At 37.0% G+C, this 21,703-nt stretch overlaps 1 protein-coding gene across 2 annotated transcripts; it reads left to right on the forward strand.

Moving 5' to 3' along the window:
- The first annotated feature begins 4,526 nt into the window (after nt 1-4,526).
- LOC143459357 (voltage-dependent calcium channel subunit alpha-2/delta-1-like) lies at nt 4,527-21,428 on the forward strand. Of its 2 annotated transcripts, XM_076956477.1 has the most exons (25): nt 4,527-4,757; nt 5,228-5,309; nt 5,586-5,696; nt 6,017-6,076; nt 6,162-6,432; nt 6,577-6,788; nt 7,211-7,423; nt 7,721-7,912; nt 12,676-12,848; nt 13,275-13,455; nt 14,006-14,077; nt 14,466-14,528; nt 14,708-14,847; nt 15,804-15,944; nt 16,169-16,293; nt 16,459-16,634; nt 17,055-17,267; nt 17,556-17,687; nt 17,801-17,848; nt 18,366-18,443; nt 18,539-18,716; nt 18,895-19,159; nt 19,224-19,388; nt 19,495-19,555; nt 19,747-21,428. In XM_076956477.1, exons 1-25 carry the CDS (start codon nt 4,651-4,653, stop codon nt 19,879-19,881), a joined length of 3,594 nt encoding a protein of 1,197 aa, XP_076812592.1. In that variant the 5' UTR covers nt 4,527-4,650; the 3' UTR covers nt 19,882-21,428. The 2 variants fall into 2 exon arrangements, with proteins under 2 accessions (XP_076812592.1, XP_076812593.1); XM_076956478.1 differs by lacking the exons at nt 4,527-4,757; nt 5,228-5,309; nt 5,586-5,696; nt 6,017-6,076; nt 6,162-6,432 and having other exon boundaries at nt 6,658-6,788; nt 7,252-7,423.
- Nucleotides 21,429-21,703: the final 275 nt, after the last annotated feature.

Consider the following 21,703-nt stretch of genomic DNA (forward strand, 5'->3'; position numbering starts at 1 on the left):
GCCGGTTTGAAAGCAGTCTTGATTTTGTGATCTCCTAAAATTCGTTTCAGTTTTTCGGCGAGGAGGGGAATATACGGAACAAGAACAAAATCTTGGAATGCTTTGGAGTTATCTGAATTTTGTTTGACCTTTTGTTGGCTTTTGTTTAGTATCTAATCCGGGTAACCGTTTAATCGTAAGGAATCTTTTACAGTCTTTAATTCTTTCTTTCTGTCTTTATCTGTGGTCGAAAGTGATTTTGCTCGGTGTAAGAGAGTTTTCACCACCGAGCGTTTGTGCTGTAGTGGGTGCATCGAATGAAAGTTGAGATACCTGGGGTTATGAGTAGGTTTCTGGTACACCTTTGAAGTGAGCAGACCTAACTTATTACGGGAAATATATGAATCTAAAAAAGCAATTGACCAATTTTCTTCCTTTTCCAACGTTAATTTTTAGAGAAGATTCAATAGAGTTAAGGTGTTGGTGAAAACATTCAAGATCTTCTTCTTTTAAAATCACAAAGCAGTCATCAACGCAGCGTTTCCGTACTTTGGGCGAAAAAATGTCGAAATGTTCTCTACGTCTTCCATGATAAAGTTTGTAGTAATCATTGACACAGGCGTGCCCATGGCAGTACCAAAAATTTGTTTGAAATGTTATCCTCTCACTTTCTAGCAATATCTATGGTTAAGTATGTTGGTAAAGAGCAAGATAACTTTAAAATATACCATTATTTCGACATCAGCGATGTGTAGATTAGTAATCTCATTCACAAAATCCGGAGAATTCTTGACATGGTATTTGCTTTGTCCAGTTAGTGGCGGAATGATATCGGCTATTTTCTTTGATAAATTATATGTTGGAGTACCAATGAAAGAGATGATAGGCAGCAGAGGAGTATCAGGTTTGTGGATTTTCGCCAACCCATATACAGACGCGGAGCGGAAGCATCAAAACGTTTTAACGATAATAATGTTTCCGCAGGGGAAAGTTTTTCCATGTTAGGGGCAGAAAGTTTGGAAATGAATTTGTTTAAAATCTTTTCAGTAGTCTTTGTAGGGTCTTATTTCAGTTTAAGATATGTTTTAGAGTTAGATAATATTACTTCAAGTTTGCTTTCATAGTCAACACAATCCATGATAACGGTGGAACTACCTTTATCAGCTTTTAAAATAACGATGTCCTTGTTGCTTTTAAGTTGATTCAAAGCCGCTTTTTCTTCTCTATTTAGAGAAGGCTATTTGCATGATGAGTTGATGACTATTTAGACAGCTTATGATTTAACTACGTAAGAAGTTAGCTTGACCGTTTGGTAATTGTCAATGTAGACAGTGTAGTGACAATGAATGGTAATAATAATAATAATAACAACAGTTAATAATAATATATAATATATATAACAATATGTATAACACATAACAATATATTAATATAATAACAATAGTTAATAATAATATATAATACATATAACAATATTTATAACACATAACAATATATTAATATAATAACATTATATAATAATAACATAATAACAATAATAATAATATAATAACAGACAATATAGTAAATGTCAATTGACAACACCCTGTTGTCACCTATTTACTCGCAATATTTTACTTAAACATGTTATATGTATGTACTGTATTTGTTTGCCTTTAACTGCTAGTTTTTTATCTTTGCTTTATTATGTAATTTTGCGTTTCTTACGTCATAATACCATACATCATAATTATTTCTTAGTGATTGCTTGTATCTAGGTAATTTTATATGTTTGTAATTTTCAAAAAAGATTTCTTATTCACTTATTGTAATCTGCCCTGATGAAGCTCACCCGCATGGGTTTGCGAAACGTTGTTTCATAAAAGAATTAATTCACCGGCTGAGCACCTTTTGTTATTTAACTTACAATAATTAAGTTTTAGTATTTAGCTATTTTAGCACCTACATTTTGGAATTTAGTAGCTACGTTAGCTACATTAGTTACATGAGCTGTATTAGTTATACATTAACTGCATTTTGGAATTTAGTAGCTACGTTAGCTACATTTTGGTATTTAGAATGGTCCCCACTTGAACATAAATTGGCTTAGTCTCATAGAAATGACGGCACAGCATGACGTACAAAGAGAATTATTTCAGATTATTGAAACGCTTTCCTTGCTGTGTGGTAGGAAGGTTCAGTGCCGTCAGAGTGTGCTAGCTCCACAGTATGTTGTACGTTGCGCGGTTTAAGTGTTTCACTGTTTTATTCATCATTCAGCAAGCGAAAGAGAAAGGGCCGTTTTGTCATTGGTTAGTAAAATACTTTACCAAATGTTGCGACTTTCATTTCAACAGATGTTAGTCCACAGTTGCAAAACATGAAAAAACATGGTAGCCTTATATCTTCGATCGACGCTCATAGCCTACGGTAGCCTACGTACTCTATAAGACGCTGTTTTTATGGTAGTGAAGGTAGTCTTATTTCTTATTTCGCGTTCTTATTTCTTTGTTACGGTTTGCTTGCTCGAAGGAGATACATGTAGAAGTTTTTGGCCTGGGGGAAGTTTCGAATAGTGTGTTATTTTGACAAACGACAAATAGTCCTAGTTGGGAATCTAGTATACAAGTGCACAAACACAGGATGCCGTTGTATACTAGACCCCAGTTTTGGTGTGGTATGGTCTGGTAACATAATCCTTATTCCAAGTTATCCTTTAACTTAGTACAGTTTACTAAACATGATTCGCATAAATTAAATTCGCCAATGATTCCTTATCACTCGAGCCCCGGTTACCCCGGTTACCCCGGTTACCCCGGTTACCTAGCATAGTCTTTGTGCATGTTCGCATAGACACATCACACACGTACACATTTAAGACAAGCTTTTATACTTCAGCCTAGCGAATCACTTTCATTCTTTAGGTCTGTTGCAGAAGCGTCCAACTGTGGTAGCTACAGTGACACCACGCGGTAATTCTGTCTTTTGGACATTTCACTTTAAATTGTGTTTGCGCTGATTTAAGTGGTATGCGTGGTATTTACTCGTTATAGACCTATATATATACCTATGTATGCGTACTCGTTCTTCGAACAGACGAGATCAACAATACAAGTTGAGTTTTAGAGTTGACTTTATTTACAAATAGGCTACGCTCGGGACAGCTCGTGCTAACTGGGAAGAAACGCTACCTTCCTTACTAATTATCACGGCATCATAGCTTTCGGAGCGCCGCATTGGAGACCCCGTGAAGCCCAGTCGACAACGGCTTCTGCAACGAATTTTATGTCTAAGATGCCGCCCACTTGTCACAGCTAAGTGAGCGCAGATTTCTTACAAGAAAAAATGGGCTACTTCAACGCAAAGCTGGAACGTTTGTACAGCGTAGTCAACAAGCAAGCAGCGGAATTGCAGGATTTACGAAAATGAAAAATCTAAGATGGTTTAAGAAGTGAAAGAACTAAAAAAACGGTGTCAAATGCTGAAGGCGACGACTAACAACGCGTAATTCGCCTCGCATCATCGACCTAGAGTCCTAGACCATGGCTGCAAGCAAACGACCACTGCACCTATTCCTCGAGAGTCCACTCACGTTTCGTTGAAGAACTCAAAACCAGCAAGGCAACTGTGCTATTACACAAGAGATTTGGTAAACGTGCCGTCAACTACAAAAAGACTGCGAATCGTAGTACCGATGTTTGCCTGCACGACCAAAACGACGACGTCATTGTTCAAATGATACACCTCCACGAAAGCAAGAGCATGGGAATGCTTCTCGAGACATCGGACGCCGTTTTACAGACACAGAATCTGGGTGTCATACATCAGACGCGACCAGCGTAAAAATAGGAACGAATAATTTTTTCACGGCCGAAGTTTATAACGATCTCGGTCTTCGTTTTGCTCTACACTACTTAGCCCTCATCTGATGGAGTTGTGTGGCGCCCACCACGCGGTGATTCTGTCTTTTGAACATATCACTTCAAACTGTGTCTGCCCTGATTTTAGTGGTATGTGTGGTATTTACTCGTTATATATATGTATATGCGTGCGTACTCGTTCTTCGAGCAGATGAGATCAACAATACAAGTTAAGTTTTAGAGTTGGATTTGTTTACAAGTACAGTAGGCTACGCTCGGGACAGCTCGTCCCCGCTGGGAACAAACGCATCCTTCCTTACTCATTATCACGGAGTGATAGAGCTGTCAGGGCTTATGTTCTGTTGTCATTAGAAGTCTAGAAGTATATAGCTTCTGATAGTTCGGTTGTCAGCATTTGGAGTGCAAAAATAAAACACTTGGTCCATAGAGGCTTGGCCAAGTGTGTAGGCTATAATTACAAAGCAAGGTTGTTTACGTATAGTTGTGTGGTGTTACAACAAGTTGGCTAGGCCTAGTACTGGTTTAGAAATTTCATCAAACAGCATAAAACAGTAAAACCTGACCTTAATCGTAGAGTTAAAGAAGAATTAAAAGAAATTTATTTGCTTGTCTATCTGAGATATGTTTCATATATGTCTTAATTCTGTAATATACTAGTAACTAATGAATATTGCAACATCAAGTTTAAATTTTTTGCTTTTGTAAAAGCACGTGGACATGGATTGATTTAAACTGTTCTTTGATAATAGCCTACATGCTGTTTCAACGCTCCTGATTAAAGGATTGCTCAATTTCTTAAAGTAATCAGGGCATGATGATACAAAATGTCCTCCATTTTACTAAGATGGCAACATTGCTGTACTGGGTTGTTCTGATTTTAAGCGTTGGATTTTCTTCAAGTTCACTGGGAGAACTTTGGTAAATCAAACTAAAAACATGGATGAAAGATATGATATAACTAATCCTCTGCATGGTGAAAACATTCTTATATAATTGTAATTGCCTAAGTATATAATTTCTATATATACTTGTAGTTTATTTTCATTTAATAAAGTTAAGCCTGTCACTAGTTCACCAAAAAAAATCATACTACGTTCAAAGCTATTTTTCATGGTTCCTTGTTAACCTAACTCAAACATTATAACATAATATTGCAGTATTACAACTAAACCTAAATCTTCCTTTTAATCTAAATCAACTTTAATTAAACCCCAAATAGCTTAAATCGAATTTGTGCATACCCATTCTCCTAACCTAACCACATGTATCTTTAACTACGGCCCGCGTGACCTACTTATGGTGAAATAGTAACTCTGTATTTAATGTCATTGTCTTGTGTAAGTGAATTGATAAATATTTTTTGTAACTTATATATTCATGTTTTTGAGGTTGCAAAAAGTCACTCAGGATTTTAATAGAAACATTAGTGAAACAGTCAAAGAATCCACAGCTTTTCATTATTTAGAACAGGTAAATTTGTTTTGTTTTGTTGCAAATAATATACTGATTCTGTTTGTGGTTATACTTATTGATTACATTGGTGTACTACAATGCAGTATGTGTATATTTTTATGTAAGTACTTGCTCTTGGGCATAGTCCATTGAGAAAGTGGTTTATGAAAGAGCTAATATGTACATGCCAATTGTCCTTAATTTCCATCTAGTGATAACAAGTTGTGCATTTTGCTATATGCTTGGGTTGGGTGTGGTGTTCCAATTTGTGCTTTATTTCTTGTATTGTTTTAGGAATATAACAGGTTAGGATTGAAAGTAATTGAAATAAACCGGGACGAAATTATTAACACAGCAGTTATAAATCTTCAGAAACTCTTTCAAACTGCTGAAAGTAAAGTGAAGGTATGGTATGGACAATTATTGTCCCATACGCATTATTTTAATTGTATAAATATATATATGTGTATATTAACCTTATTAACTTCAAGGATTATCCAAAGAATATGAACTTGTTTCAAATATTTAAGTATTTTTATAAAATTGTGTTTTATGTTGATGGTAATAGTGATAATTATATTATCTGTAAATGTGTTTTAAGTACAGACTGAAACTACGTTTTCACTTTGTTTTACTATATGCATGACAAATAGTGTTCATGTCTACAGAGTTTTCCATTGCAAGTGTATTTTATTCTAAATTGTTTTCAATTGCACTTATTTTAGAATTTAACAGAGGAAGCGTATTTATTTAACAATGCAACAAATCGCGAAAAAAAGCTAACCGTAAGTATTTTTTTGGTGAAGAATATAGCAGTCATTGGCAATTTTAGCGTGCCAGTGAATTTTTATTACCATTGATTTTTTACAGAATGTACAAGTGCGCTTTTATGATAAAGGAGTTAATGAAACTTCCGCCACACCCAATGAAGTGTTTAAACATACAAACAGAACTCTTTTTTATTACAATTCAAAATGTGGTAATGGTTATCAGCTGCCTAAACAGTCTCCTTTCAGCGAAGACCAGAATCCAGTTTGCTACACACCAGAAGGTGGTTTTCGTGCAAATTTGCAATTTAATGGCCTTCAGGTTTCCACTGACTTAAGTGCAGTTCATATTCCAGTTGATGTATACAATGAGGGTAAGTAGTTTTTAAAAATGATTGCCTTTGATCAATTATGTACCAATTACTCTGATTAGTTACCGAACTTGAATATTTGTTAAAAATCATCATAAAATTAAGTACTTTGCTTCTTTATGATACTTATTACTTGCTTTGTCATAGGAAGTTCCATTTTACGTGATATTGCCTGGACACAAAGTATGGATCCTGTTTTCAAGGACCATTTCTGTAATAATGATACGTCAGCAAAAACAAGATGGCTTTATGTTGCAACTAGGAATGGCGTACTAAGATATTTTCCCTCACGTCAGTGGAGTACACCTGTCAACGAGATTGATCTTTTTGATTGTCGTGGCGAGTCTTGGTTTGTGCAGGTAAGAAAATGCTGTTGAATAGCTGTTGGAAGTCATCATAAAACTGTGGTGTTGCACTGTATTGCTGAACATATTTTTGGAAGTTTTTTTTTGTTTAAATGTAACCACACAGACGACCAATAATAATTTATAATCAATCAAATCCAACTTGTCCTGTTGCTGTAACTATAAACTCCAAGTTGATAATATTTTTGAAAAACTATAAAAATATTTTTTTGTGTTTAATATCACACCCACTGTTGTCATATAACCCTGTTTTTCCATTTATGGTTTTTAGTGCAAGTGTATCACTTACGTATGCTTCTCAATTGTACAGCTGGCTATTGAAAGTCTGATTGACAACTAACCGTACTGGTTGTGGCAACTAACTCTCTAAATGATATAAGTTACCAGCTGCTTTCAATTCACTGATTGCGTTGCAGAGTATGTCGTCACACAAAAATGTTCTAATTATGATTGATAGAAGTGGAAGTGTAACAGGCCTGACACTGACTCTTATCAAAATGTCAGTCCAACACGTCATGAGCTCTTTCAGTGAGAATGACTTTTTCAATGTTTTTGTCTTCAACGACAAAGTTGAATTTTTGAACATGAAATGCCCAGGATTAATGCAGGGAACACCAGTGAACAAAGAGGTAATTTTCTGTTATAATGTTTATATGAATGTCAGTTGAAAATCAACTATCAGATTGATGATTTTATTAAGCATACTTAAAACTATGCCAACAATGTAAAACAGTCAATGTATATAATTATAGTTGAAGTGTTTGAACCTTTGCGGTAACCATGTCCTCATAGTCAGAACTGTGATCCAAGTTTTGGTAGAATGATTTTAGTATTGGTAATAATTGGCAACTAAAACTATCTCACTCATGCGTTGTATCTGAGTTTTAACATGTCACACTTATTCAACTGCTTGTAAAATATTTCAGGCAGCCATCTCTTGGTTGGCAAGTATTATACCAAAAAACCCAGCGTCGTTTTCTGATGGTTTTGCTTTTGGATTTAATCAGTTGAACTTTGTTCCAAGAAATGCATCGTGCAATCCCATAATCCTCCTTTTCACCGATGGTGGAGCAGAATACCCGGAAGAAGTTTTTAATTCACTAAATGGGAACAAGACTGTGAGTTGATTTCATTAAATCATGAACATGCTTTTGATTGTTCTGTTTAACTGGATTTTGATGGAACTTTTTCTGTAATTAGAAAAGCGCCATTATATTATTATTGGAGTTAAGCAATATTGGTACTTTCATTGACACGCTTGTTTTAGGTGAACGTTTTTGAAAAGAAAGTTGTATTTGATCTATTTGATCCGTCAAATAGATTTGCAGTGGTCAGAGACCTTGATTTTGAGTTATGGCAAAGCAAACAAAATTATATCATTGTTTGATCGTTGGTACCACATTGACTTTGTCGTAATTTCAATTGAAACATGATTAACTTAGCGCATAGGATATACTTCTGATACTTTTACTGTAGTAAAGGTCCCACAAACCATAGGTTGTTGCGTTTCCTTATTTTATAACCAAACAGACCTTAAGGTCTGTTGGAGGGAGGTCCGTCGTTGCTGTAGTGCCAATCAAATCAAACCCACAGGCTGGTGACGGTGACTCCCGGCGAGCGTCATATGCTGCGTATCAAAGTAAGCACTTTCAATGAATCTTGTGAAACACGAAATAACGAAATAAACCTATGAACACTGAACCTGCAAACTTCAATGAAAGAAACGAAACGACAAATGATGCAACTCGTCAAACTCAACACCGCGTTAAAGTAGAATCCCTCTCACTACGCTCTCCAATATCATGCGATCTTTTCTTCTCCACACTATATTCCTGCACCGTTCTGAGGAATTGTTGCAAGCCTGTCCACGAACTCCTCGCTGGAGTAAAGTCCCCGCGCTACCACGAGTAATTCAGCTACAAGCTTGAGCTCCATTTTCATCATTGCTTAGTCTTTCTCTCGTTTACCAATGAAAAATTTTCACGAGTGTGATTCTTTGCAGTCACATGGTTATGTTTCGGGAAATTATAACATGTTTGGCAGAATTGTAACTTCGTCAGTTTAAATTAAACGTTTTTTACCGCGATTTGCATCTTTACCTACAAATGAGATAACTCAATGTGGCAACAAAGTAGCAAAACAACTCTCTGTTTCGGTTTTCTTCGTATATGTATTCTTTTTTCTTTAAAATCCTTATGACTTTATTTAAAAAAGTTACGCTTTAGTGCCTCAGAACTGCTTAAAAGGCCTTGAAATGAAATGCGTTCTCATATTTGTACGCACAGTAACTGGCAATTTATGGCGTACAGTTTTGGAACGCAGTCAAGTTTTCTGATAAGCAAAGCTTGTATTGCGAAGTGACCATACCTGTGCTCGTATCATAATAAGATAGTTTTGTAACGTTTACTCTCTCAACATTTTTTTAAATATGGATAATCTAAGTTTTGCTTCTACATTTTCCTCCATCGAACAGTAACTAACTTCGTATAAATAATTACTATTCGCGATTTGTTTTGTTTGATTTAGTCCATCTCCTAGAATCCTAGATCGTGAATGTATTCCTGGTCGGTATGCTAGGCTTTAAAATGAAATTCTCCCATCATAGTTAGTCTACATCTGTCTTGATTTGGCATGTATCTTAACGAAAACGTTTTAAACCATGACAGTTTCTAGTAATTATAAAATTTCCGCGTTACACTCGTACCTTTGTCTGTAGATAAATCCTGCATAGTTACTTACTGTTTTAACTTTTGATTTAGTGTTGATCTTAAAGTATAAAGGACAATTTTTAAACTACTATGGTTTACATCGTTTACTTTATGTTGTATTTTTTAGAAACTAAAGATGCCTTGTAGGGCGAAATCATATTTCTTAAATAACAGCTGTCTGTTTGACCCGAGAACTAAGCTTGGTTGAATTTATTCTATTACACCAGTTTTCGGAACATCAGAGTCACCCTTAATTATACGGATATCCTGAATTTAACCATATTATTGCAATAGATAATTATTAAATACACGTATTCCGTGTATAGTATGACTTCCTGAAAACAGTAACTCGATCGCTAAATACAGTACCACAAAGGCGAGATCAAACTTGTTTCATGGTTTATATAACACGATTGGTATAGAATATGCTGAAGGTCCGCGGTTGCTGTGGTGCGACACCAACGCAGGTGGCGTTTCGGGGAGCGTGAGTCTGCTAGCGGCTCACGCCCTCCGGCGGCTGTCTCGGCTGCCGCGAATTCCAATAGCCTAGCAAATAAAGAAACACTCCCAACAAAACAAAACTCACATTACACTCACACAGACGTACGAGCCTGGCAGAAAGACCTCGCCAGGCTCGCGCTGGAGTGACGTCTCCACGCCGCCAAGTGCTTCAGCAACCTCTCTTGACCTTCATTTTGTAAATGGTTTTATGATTTTCTATTTCGTTGGTATTATATATAAACTAAACATTAAGTACACAAAGCAACTAAAAATTCAGTTGGTAAAAGATGCTTTAGTTGTCATGTCGATACATTACTCTTAGTCCCAAACCCATGATACTAGTCTGCCGCAATGTAGTCATGAGATTGATCTTTGCAAATCAGATTTATACTTCGCTATAAGAAACTGACATAGACATGATGTTGTAAGCAAAACGTTTATAAAGTCTCATTGTTTACATCATATTCGTTTTTTCAGTGAGATTTTGGGATGCAAGTTTTGCTCAACTGCAGACCTAAGCTTCCACTTCACAGCCAACTTTATCTTTGTTAAAAGTAATGGTACATGACGTCACGTGTTGGTTCATTTTGAACCAGAATAACCTGCAACTTTGCGTTTGTTGAACTGATAAATTATATTTCAAATACAGCTTACAGTAGTGCTGGCAACAAGTATGTTACCAGTTGACCGGTAGCCAATGCGTTCCAAAGGATACCGTAACTTCACGGACGCAAATGATTGGGCTACCGTTTTTTTACGTTTAAAACAGTCGTGATTTATTCAATTACAATGCTTCACGTTCCTAATTTATTTACATGACGCCTAATTGGACATAGACTGAACTCCTATGACCTACACTCATAGGTAGGCAGTACTTCGATACGATATGTTTTTACCGGCAGCATAATTGCGGCAAACATTGCATTTGCAGCAGCATCTTTTACTGTTACACAAAAAGTACCGCTACCGAGAACCGACAAAGTAACAAACTATTTTCTTAAAATATTACCGAATACCGGAACCGTCGGTACATTTTTTGCGAAGTACCGTTACCGACGGTAGTTTGAAAGTACCGACTGCCCACCTCTGTCAAAATAAGTTGAATTTGAGAGAGTATGAGCTTTGGCTTTATGCTTTCCATAATTTATAATTGACAATGATGAAGTCAATGTACAGTAACTGAAGTTTTAGTTTAAAGTGCCGTCGTATTCTATTGTATCTAATTCCTTGCATCTACACCGTGACATACGTCATTTGTAGCAGAAGTAGTACAAAAGCACTTTAAGGATAGCACCTACCATTAATAAACATCGGCTTAGTTTATATTGAAGGTCCGTGATTGCTGTGGTGCGGTCAACCACAACAGGCGGCGTTGGGAGTGTGTGCTTGCTAGCGGCACACGCCTCCCTGGCGACTGCTACAGCAAAGCCATCACAAAACTCGCCCGCTCAACATACGCCGCTGATCAACTCTTCAATTTCGATAAAACCATTCTCTTACTTTGAAAAATAAAAGATAACGTTCGTTCCGGGTCTTCGAAAACAACCTCGTTGGATCTTGGTGATTGAGCAGTGAACGAATTTAAGTTGAGTTGGCCTAAATTAGCCCCTGACCAGCAGCGCAATACTTGGTCATTTTATGGTCCTTAAGGCTGAGCTCCGTGCACACTGGCAGACCAGGGCAACCCACTATATGCAAACAACGTTTATTGTCAAGCCTCCATGAAATGACACACTATGACAAGTCGGCCCCCTCAAATTGTTTGCTCCGGGCCACAACTTAACGTTATTTTGCAGTGTTTATAAGATTAACATTTCATTTATTAACATTGAATAACATTCACTGCAACATTTCTAATAAGGTGAAAGTCTATTCAAAAATTCCTATTTAAGAGTAGGTGTACTATCAATGTGGCAACTTCTCCCAAAAAAGATGCAGAACGTAAATGACATTGGAAAAAGACGCTTTTTACTGAGAAAGTTGCAATTAGCCTTTTTCCAAAGCACTGCTAAAAGTTTAGCAACAACTTTGAGACAATACTTCATTAATTTTACATTACCAAAAGCAATATTTTTGATACGAAAAATGACAGCACAACATATGCTTTATCAAGTGTAACCTGAAAGTTATTTTAAGTAAAAAAATTTTTCGATTACAATGTCTAGTGGAAGTGAAGTTTCGAGTAAATCGTTTGTTCAAGGCGCAAGAATTTTATTTACCTTTACTAAAGTACTGTATGATTATGTCTATTACTTGTTATCTGTACTTACACAAGTACCACAAATAGGAGACAATAGCGTGTTATCTTTTTATAATTAAACATCGGAGAAGGGTTTTGTGGGAGGTACGAGGTTGCTGTGATATGACACACCCGTCTGTGAACGACGGTTCGGAGATCGCGATCTTGCTAGCAGCGCGCGTCTCTCCATCGAATATCTCAGCTTCCTGCATTGACCTCCCTTTGGAATTTGAACTGTAACCGAAAACTTACGTTTGTCGCCGCGGAATGTTGTTATCTAATTCGTAATTCATTACGCAGGACCGGCCTGTCGTAATGCTTGAATATACGTTTTTTGTTTTGTTATCGTTTTCATTGTATGTGATGTTAAGATGGTATTCGACTGAATATGTGATGTATTATAATAACCTATCAGTCACTTTTCCGTTTCCAGACGAGGGTTTTCACGTATTCCGTCGGAAAGCATTTTGCCAGCACTGGAACTTTGCGCCAAATGGCTTGCAACAATCACGGTCAGTTTTCCACCATTCCCACTGACACCGCAACTCATTTTCAGACCATGAAGTATTTGGATAAAATCAGCAAGCCTCTTGCCATTGAAAAGACGTATGTAGGAAAATCAATATTTTAATATAGCATATTGTATACTGTATTGGTATGTTAGTCGTGTTCTTGTTTTATATAATGCGATCTATGCCATTAACGCCATTGATTTTGCTTTAAGCTCTCCGCTAACTGTTTGTTCTTTGCATGTAAGATGTTACAATCATTATCTAGTTTTTGGGAGCATATCGTTTTCTCTGATAAGTAACTGTGTGCGAAATATTATCATTACCACCTGCTCTGGTCTTTCAACGCTTTGATGATTGAGATATCGTGTCGCAATTAACTCTTTACAGTTCGTTTATAATATCAGGCTCATTTCTATTACCACTATGCGTCATGAAATTTTATACAAGACGTTTGTGCTCATACAATACTTCAGGCAAACAACAACATGTAATAAAGTTTTAGTTTACTTGTTTCTTAAAGTGAATTGTACAAATGGTCGCTTCCTTACGAGGATCGTCTAGGCCTTGGCACTGTGATGACGGTGACTAGACCGATATACGAAGACTACAATGACAACAACAAACGCAAACTCGGTGTGCTTGGAGTGGCAGCTGCTGATATTTTACACAGTGATATCAAACAAATCATGGACGTGTCGCAGGTAATTTTCGCATAACGCCTGTCTCAAACACAAGTAAAGAGGCTCAAAACCAGTTGCTGATAATATAACAGCTACACAGGTACGTGAATGAAATGCGCTTATGCACGCGTAATGAGTTTTGAAAGCTGCAGCAGGGTTTTGATTATCCGGTTTAAATTCCCACAGCAGCTGTCTATTCTCGCTTGAACGCTACCTCGCATTAACAGGAGACGAAATTCTAACTATGAACGGCCTACGGTCTCCGTATTCAAGTACCGTGGGATCTGGTTATTCCAGAGTTTGTTATTTCGAAACTCTTATTATCTGGTGCAAATTATTATGCAATGTATTTGCTATTTTTTTGTTATTCTGGAAACCTCACTTATCCTTAAAAATGCTCTTGGAATAACGAGATCGCACTGTATTCTTTCTGAAGCTGTATGACATGTGACAGTTTATTAATATATGCGTTTGTTGCTTTAGTGACATCTTTAATTTCTTGTAGAAGTTTGGCGTATTTGCACAGATATTGTATAAGCGTGTATTGTTTTAATGTAATGTTTTTGATTAGTATGGATTGCACGCCTACATGTTTGGGACTGAAAACAACGGCTTTCTTTTCCACCACCCCCTTTTAAGGAAGGTAACATCACTGAGCTTAACGTGTACTAACTTTTCAAATCTTGCATAATCTTGCTTAATCTAGAAATATTTTGTATACAGGTATATTTAATATAGAATATTAGACTACCTGATTGATTCGTAAAAATATTATTTCTCAAAATATTTTCTTACTATTATATTGTTATCGTAACAGTTTTCGCATAGTTTATTGAATACCTCAGAAAATCGGTTATCGGTTAAGATAAACATGTACTTGTACATTTGTAGAAGTGACCAACACTATACTGTGCAGTTTCAGTGTTTTATTGAAATTTCTTTGCTGTGTTTTTTTTTCTACTATACAGTTAAGACATCATTTAACAAACTTATTAAATCAATTTTTACCTTTTTTATACGAATTGTTTTAGGGTCAGCTTAACGCACCTACTGTAGAAGATCTCGAAGACATTGAACAATGCAATATGACTGAGGTACAATAATGTCGTTATAACAGGGAAATAAAGACGTTATATATTTGTCACTGTCAGATCGTAACCAAACATCCCGTTTACACAACGTTTACTGCATATCAATTGATTGGTGAGATGATATAAAAATTAGATCTTTTAGTCAACACTGTCTCATTTGAATGTAAGGTTCTTATTCACAGCTCCGAAAATCAATGATAGACAGAGAAAGCGGAGAAACCCAGCTCTCTCGCACCATGGTCTCAACATCGTATGGCGTACGACACATATACGAGGCCATGTTTACTTACAAATATGCGCCTGTCCAAAATTCCCTATTCAGGTAAAACGTTTTTATTATTCTCAGCCATGTTTCGGTTTACATTTCGAAAAGTCTTATCGATTAATACCAGCCTTAACTGTTTCTGTCAAGGCTTATTACTCTTTGGGATCAGCTTTCCAGGCTTTTAGCTGTCATATTTTGCATTATTAATACGTTGATCTAGCGCCAATGGAAATCACGACCCTTGTCTTGTACCATTCTCTCTTTTAGTGATCTAGATTCTAGAGCAATCATTTCTTTTTACTTAGCTGTGGTTATATCGTATTTTAGTAATTTATCGGGAGTTTGTGTTTTACTCTGAGTTGTTATCAAGCCAAGTTCAACGCCCGTGCTTTGCGGACCGTTTGCTAGTATTGGTTACCGGTAATCCGCCCTCTCTTATGCGACAAATCACCAGTGGGTGTCCATTGGCTACAGTTTAATATGATATAATTCGACTAATATTTGACGGTGTATATGCTTAATTTTTGAAAATATTTTAAAAGTTTCATTTTTAACGAAATTTTGTGCTAATCTTAACCAGCAATCAACTGAAATTGTTGTTGGCATGGTTTACCAGATTAAGTAATATTCACATTTTTCCGGGATGCTGAAATTCACACACAAAAAGTAAAAAGTCCAATTTAAAAAGCAAAAAACAAAAACAAAAAAAATTAGAATGTTGACGAAAACTAAACCACCTGATGGTAATATGGATTTATCGGCAAAATGTGAAAGCATACATAATTCATGCACAAACTCATCAATTATGATGAATGGGTTCTTGTCTGCTTTCAGGTCCTATCGTTTTGATGGAAGTCGCATTGACAAGTTATGATTGCGAATGCAATATTTATGCCACATTGCCATTAATATAAATGGCCATAAAATGGTCAATTTTATGCTACAGTCGGAAATTATTGGAAAATATAGTTGATTGAATCGATAAAACATTTTCACGCTCATTTTTGTTACAGTGTTGGGCTCGGAATACCAAACGACAAACTATATCGTATCGTCAGCAGTGGTACGTTTCCGTCTGGAAAATCAACTCTAAGCGAAATTAATATCGCAGATCGCGACGTTTATACCGAAATATGCGGAATGCCGTGCATAAGGTAAGCGTATGTTTGGTTAACTTGACTTTTTTAAACGTTCACTTGTCAAGACTGTTATGCAGCAACGTTATTACGTAACCGTTTATAGTTATCGGTTTCTCACGAGATTTACGCGCAGAATTTTGAAAAGCATTTCATTAATTCCGCAATCTGTCGCCGATCTTAATCTTTTTTATAAAACGGTCGCCTCATGTTTAAGATTTCTCAATTTCTTGTGAACACAGCGCAGACGATGGATCTTCTCAGTCACCGTGTGGGCGCGAGTCTTCATTGAATTCGGCTGATTCCGCATCAAGAAAGTTTGAATGTCGGTCACTAGATGAGATCGCTGCAAATTGTACACAATCAGGTCGTTTTCTGTGAACATAATTCACAAACTAGCGTCATGTTTTCGAATTCTCAGAACAACAATTCCTATCCCGCCCTCTTAAAACAATTCCATTAAAACCGATTGCGATCGATAAAAAATACATCCGGGATGTTTGACGTCATGTGACTTGTGACTGTATTTCAGCCGACAACACACGACTAGATGACCTCCTGTTGCATGGTCATGTGTCGCACATCTTGCTAACTGAGAAGTGGTCAATTGCAACACCAGACCCGATTGTTAAAGCCTTGTTTGTGGCTACAGACGGTCTGCCCTCCTTGTTGAGAATTCGCCACCACGGCGACGAAAAATACAGACAGGTATCAATAAATTTTTGAGTCATTCTTTGTGAAAAATTATTTATTAAAGATGTAGTTTTTCATAGTACAAGCACATTCATGTAACCGAGCTCCTTTCCAATTCCAATTGAAAACTTGACTGCCGAACCCAATCATTTAAACCTAAACGTTAAGTTTAGTTTGTGACAATCTCTAAATATTATTGATCAGTTACCCAACTTCGCATGTACGTAGCGTGTGTTTATTTTTAATTATTACGCAATGGTTTCGTCATAATGATGTCAAATATTACGTGTCGTCCGCCGTTGATGAAGGAACTGATGCGAACTGATCTTTTGGGATTTTCTAATTTCTCAAGGGTTCACTAGGTTATAACAATTTTTATTATGCGCCGTTGGCCAAGACGACGTTTTGTTAATTGATAATACGTTGCAACCCCAGGGAATAGAACGAGAACTGAGCAACCCAACCACGAAGGATTACTTCCAACGAGCTGTCCTGTCTAAGTCCGTCGTTTACTCGCTAGTCCAGTTTCCTTTTATTGGCGATAATGTGAACGTCACAACTGCCCCCACCACCACCGTGAAAAGTTCTACCGCTGCGGATTATGACGTCAGCACTGCGTGTTCGACGACAGCTGTTGCGCAGGTTCAGGTACGGAGAGGATTTGGTGATGTTGCATTTGCGTTATTCGCGTTTGTTTTTATCAATCTTGAGCCTTTGTGATTAGTTCATGCTAGTTCGGTTTATGCAATTGCTTAAAGATTACAGTTTGTTTGCAATTTTAGAAAAATTGCCTGATTGTCGCGCTTCTTTTCGGTTATCAGCAACAACAAATAATCATAAGCGCCCAAACACTTGCCAGACATAGTTGCTGAAACGTGTATAACTATAATCGCAAGATTTACAGAGTTTTTTCATGCTTTCCGTGGTCCCATTCAGGCGGCGAGGTTCATTGCGGTGAGCCAGCCTTTTGCATTATCAACCGAGCCGGTCATTACCCCTGTTGTATCTGGTGCTCTATTAGATTATGATGGTGTCAAGGAAATTTTATTCAATCTAACCGCTCAGAAGGTAACATATGCATGATCTCTATACAGTAGTTCTGCAGTACTTTTAGAAGACTTAACAATGTTTAACACAATTTAAATTGGTATACATCTTCGCCGACTGAAAATATTTTCCAGTGTCAATCCGACGAAGATTGCAACTTCTACCACAGCTGCTTGAACGAGGTAAACTTTCGTCTTTTGGCTTTATTCCAGCCTTTTGTACTTTTCTCATTTTCTGTTTATCCTAAAATGCGTGACGTGCCGACCCTTATTGTGCACAACTATTTTATTTGCAGGTTAACCTTAAACGTCCACGAATAACATAAAATGATCGCCAGGTGCCTGAACCTAGTGTTTAGTCTCAGATTGTCATTTAGCACCATGATGATACGCGCAGGGGTACTGAACGGTTTGAATGAGAACCGGACAAGCACGGGAACATTGGTTCGCACGTGTTTGTTTAAAACAGCGCTACTGAGTGCGTCTGACACTTCTGGCTAGTTTTCAAATGATTCTTCCATCCGCTTTCATAAGTGGCACACGAAACTAAAAAGATTAACATTAAAAAATGCTTTTGGAAACAAATGCGATACGATATTTACTGAATCGGAATTGGCCATCTTTCTTTAACTAAACACTGTTTTACAACGCGAAAACAGGATTTTATAAATGAGTTGGTTGACACCAAATGTTTCCACAGGATCAATTGTGCGTTGTACTGGATGACGCCGGGGTTTTAGTGATGACAAACCAACAAGAAAATGGAAAGAAACATAGGGTACTATCTCGTTCAAATAAAAATATTCTCACTTGTGATCAATACAAAAGCTACTGATGTATCTTTTGTGTTTGTTTTTCTACTCCTTCGATCAGGTTGGCAAATTTTTTGGAGAAACAGATAAAGAGTTGATGAAGGCTCTTGAACAGGATGGTGTCTATGCCTCGGTCGACATCATCCAGCATCAAGAGGTGTGCAAAAGATCAAAACAGAAGAAAAATTCTGCTTCAAGAAACTTCTTTCTCGCGACGATGACGAATTTACTGAAATTAGGTCGGTTGGTTTGTTCTGTGAAACTATTATTCAGTCAATGTTTCCTAATTTTTCTTGAAATTCTGAGCTTGCGTCATTGAAACGAAGGAAGAAAAAGTGTTTAAATTTTTATTTTTTTGTTGGCGATCCAAATGCATGACTTTACCATAACATTTACCGATTGTTTTATTCGTTTAAGGGGGGTGGTTTTCGTCAAGCGCGTGGCTTTCAGTCCAACATTTCTTGTATGTACTAGTGAATTTCCCCAATAACGTATTTGCAAGCGAACGACGACACGACAGTGGCATAGCTGGGTCGAACACACCTCACCATCATCAAGCCGAAGTAAATGCACCCAGCTCGTTGTTTGGTTATTATCACTGCGTAAGAAAAGCGAAAGTCTTCAAGTTCGGCCCAACCGAGATTGTCATGGACGGGAAAGCTGACTGTTTCTCTTGTGTGCGGTAAGAACCGGTTTCGCTATTCTCTTTCTACACCAAGTTTTGACAATAACCGGTCACTGTATAGGTCCTACGTAGCCAGCCGTATCTCCGAAACGAATCTTCTCTTTGTCACTGCAAATATCACCACGCCATGTTCTGATGATAGAAATGAGGAAAACTGTCTCACCCCATACCCGACCGACGAATTATGGAGCGAAGTTTCTCACGAGCACGCCTGTAAAGAGGGAAGGTAAGTCGGTAAATTGTAAACGGAACCGACTAAAAGCATGTCACTGCTGCTGTGTTACTTTGTACTTGACTGACTTGCTTATTCGAACTTGCTGTTATTGTATTAGGTATAGGAAAACTCCCACACAGCAGTGTTATGACGTTCGAAATATCTTGAATAATGATGAGGTAAGGAACAGCTTCTTAGATTAGTTAACGTTGGACAGTTTTTGTTTTGAGCAAACAGTGGCAACGCTGAAAAAGTACGCGATCGAAAATTTCATGTGAATAATGCAAGCTACGCGCAATTTAAATTCGGTCCATAACAGAGCCACCATCAATCTTATAGGAATATGCTTCTCAACATCATTACAATGCAGGTCAACGATGCTGATTGCGGCGCCGCCCAACTCGAACTGCCGTCGGTTTTCTTTCTCGTATTCCATTCGGTATTCGCTGCTCTTTTTTCGGGCTATTTGCCCTATAGCAGCCTTCATCACGAGCGGCAAGTATAATCCGATGAAATCAAAGAGTAATTAAATTTCTGTTTCTTGTGCGTTTCAAGAAGATTCAAGTCACTTTTTGGAGAAAGCATTTTTTTCCTAATTTTTACGTTTTCTTCATTTTGCGTTTTGAGGTGATTTTAATGCAGTATGTATTATGGCAGTTTACCTTACAGTATTTCATAGTTATTTCTTCTGGCGGTACTTATTCATGCAAAAGCAGCTGGACGGTACGGTCTAAAGCTTTTACCGGCTAAATTAAGTAAATCGTTGCTTGGGGATGGATCTGCGTTGCCAGTAGCGTCTTATTTCATCATTGCACGGCAAGATGAATGTCGGATTGATACACTAAACTGTTTCGCACTTTGGATTTTACCTAAACCAATTTTTGCCACATAAGCTTGATTGTATTAGACTCGTTTTACACAAAATTTCTACTAGTTTTATTGCTTTTGCTTTGGGTATGTTTTATTTCACGGTATTTGCAAGGTTTCATTTTTAGTGTTAATTAAATAGTTATTGAATTATTTGCAAGCAATAGATCTATTTAATAAATAATAGACCTAATACCTAATAATAACCTAATTTAATAAGTTGCTTAACGCAACTCTGTACTTGCTGCATACGTTCTTAGCTAGCTGAGTTAAGTAGATGTGGAATTACAAATAGAAGCTTGCATTAAACATTTGCTTGCTCTATTTTGCCGCGTTGATTCTAAACAAATAATTTTGCTTTGTTGTTCGCCGGAAACATTAAATATCTATCAGAAAAACAGTGCATCTGCTACCACCAGTTGTGCCAAATTTAATATTTCTTATGCTTGTATTGCAAAAGCTTGCTCCACTACCAATGCGTGTTTCACCACTGTTCGGTCTTACCCCGCTCATTTTATCATAATAGAGGTGCTTGTGAATGGTGGTATTTGCAAAGTGGTGGCCGTTCCACTTCTTTTTACCCCGTTCGTTGTTATTTGCCTGCAGTTGGATCTTCGGAGAAATTATTATGAAAACTTCTAAGATTTTTCTAGAACTTTTGTTGGTTATTTACCATGTCCTCCACGTACTGCGCTGAAATCCGAATAACCTTAATTTAATTATTGCATCTGTTGACGATAATTGCGTTGTCCTTGGGCGTCTCCTTACTATGCGTGACTATATCGGTGTTAAGGTTTATATTTTTGCAAAGTTGAAATTTTTATGATCGTTTTCATGGTATTACTAGAATTTGCTTCATAAATAGCAGTATTTAACCCTTCAAATGAGTGTCGTTGTGTATATTTTATAATTCTGTACTTGGTGCTTGCTAAAATTATTTCCTGCAAATGAATCGTTGGTGCAATGCACAGTGTCATTGCTGCTTGCCATCACAAGCAATTACGTTTTGTATGCATTCAGTGTGGAATCAATGGTGTTATGGTTGTGTGTTCTGTTTATTATTGCATCATGTAGAAGTGTTTTTCTTCCTGGCCGAGATAATCATTTGCACAAATGCTAAGTTTGTTTATCGTAATGAAAATCTATATTCGCCAAATACATGTAATAAATGTGTTTGCTTCTGAATATTGTGTTTCCAATGAGCCTATACAGCAAATTGATCATTAACGTGATGGAGTTAACAGCTATTGAAGATTGTCATAAAATTACCTTTACTCTTTATATCTGCTTCGTCTCTTCGCAAAATAATCTCTTGGTTAATATCGTTTATGAATGTTATGCAAAAGAGCCCAGATTACTTTCGTTTGAGCGACAGATACAGCTGAATCACATAATCTATTTGCATATAATCAAGTAATTTGCAATCTAATCACATTCAGTGTATGCTATATTCTATATTC

The sequence above is a fragment of the Clavelina lepadiformis genome, chromosome 5 (assembly GCF_947623445.1).
Source record: "Clavelina lepadiformis chromosome 5, kaClaLepa1.1, whole genome shotgun sequence".
In the NCBI taxonomy this organism is placed as follows: Eukaryota; Metazoa; Chordata; class Ascidiacea; order Aplousobranchia; family Clavelinidae; genus Clavelina; species Clavelina lepadiformis.

What these genes read in the sequence shown, in the direction of transcription:
- LOC143459357 (XM_076956477.1), top strand. Translation starts at nt 4,651, where the DNA reads ATGATGATACAAAATGTCCTCCATTTTACTAAGATGGCAACATTGCTG. An exon ending in GCGACGAAAAATACAGACAG is followed by an intron (nt 16,635 to 17,054) that starts GTATCAATAAAT and finishes TTGCAACCCCAG; the next exon opens with GGAATAGAACGAGAACTGAG. An exon ending in AAAATGGAAAGAAACATAGG is followed by an intron (nt 18,444 to 18,538) that starts GTACTATCTCGT and finishes TCCTTCGATCAG; the next exon opens with GTTGGCAAATTTTTTGGAGA.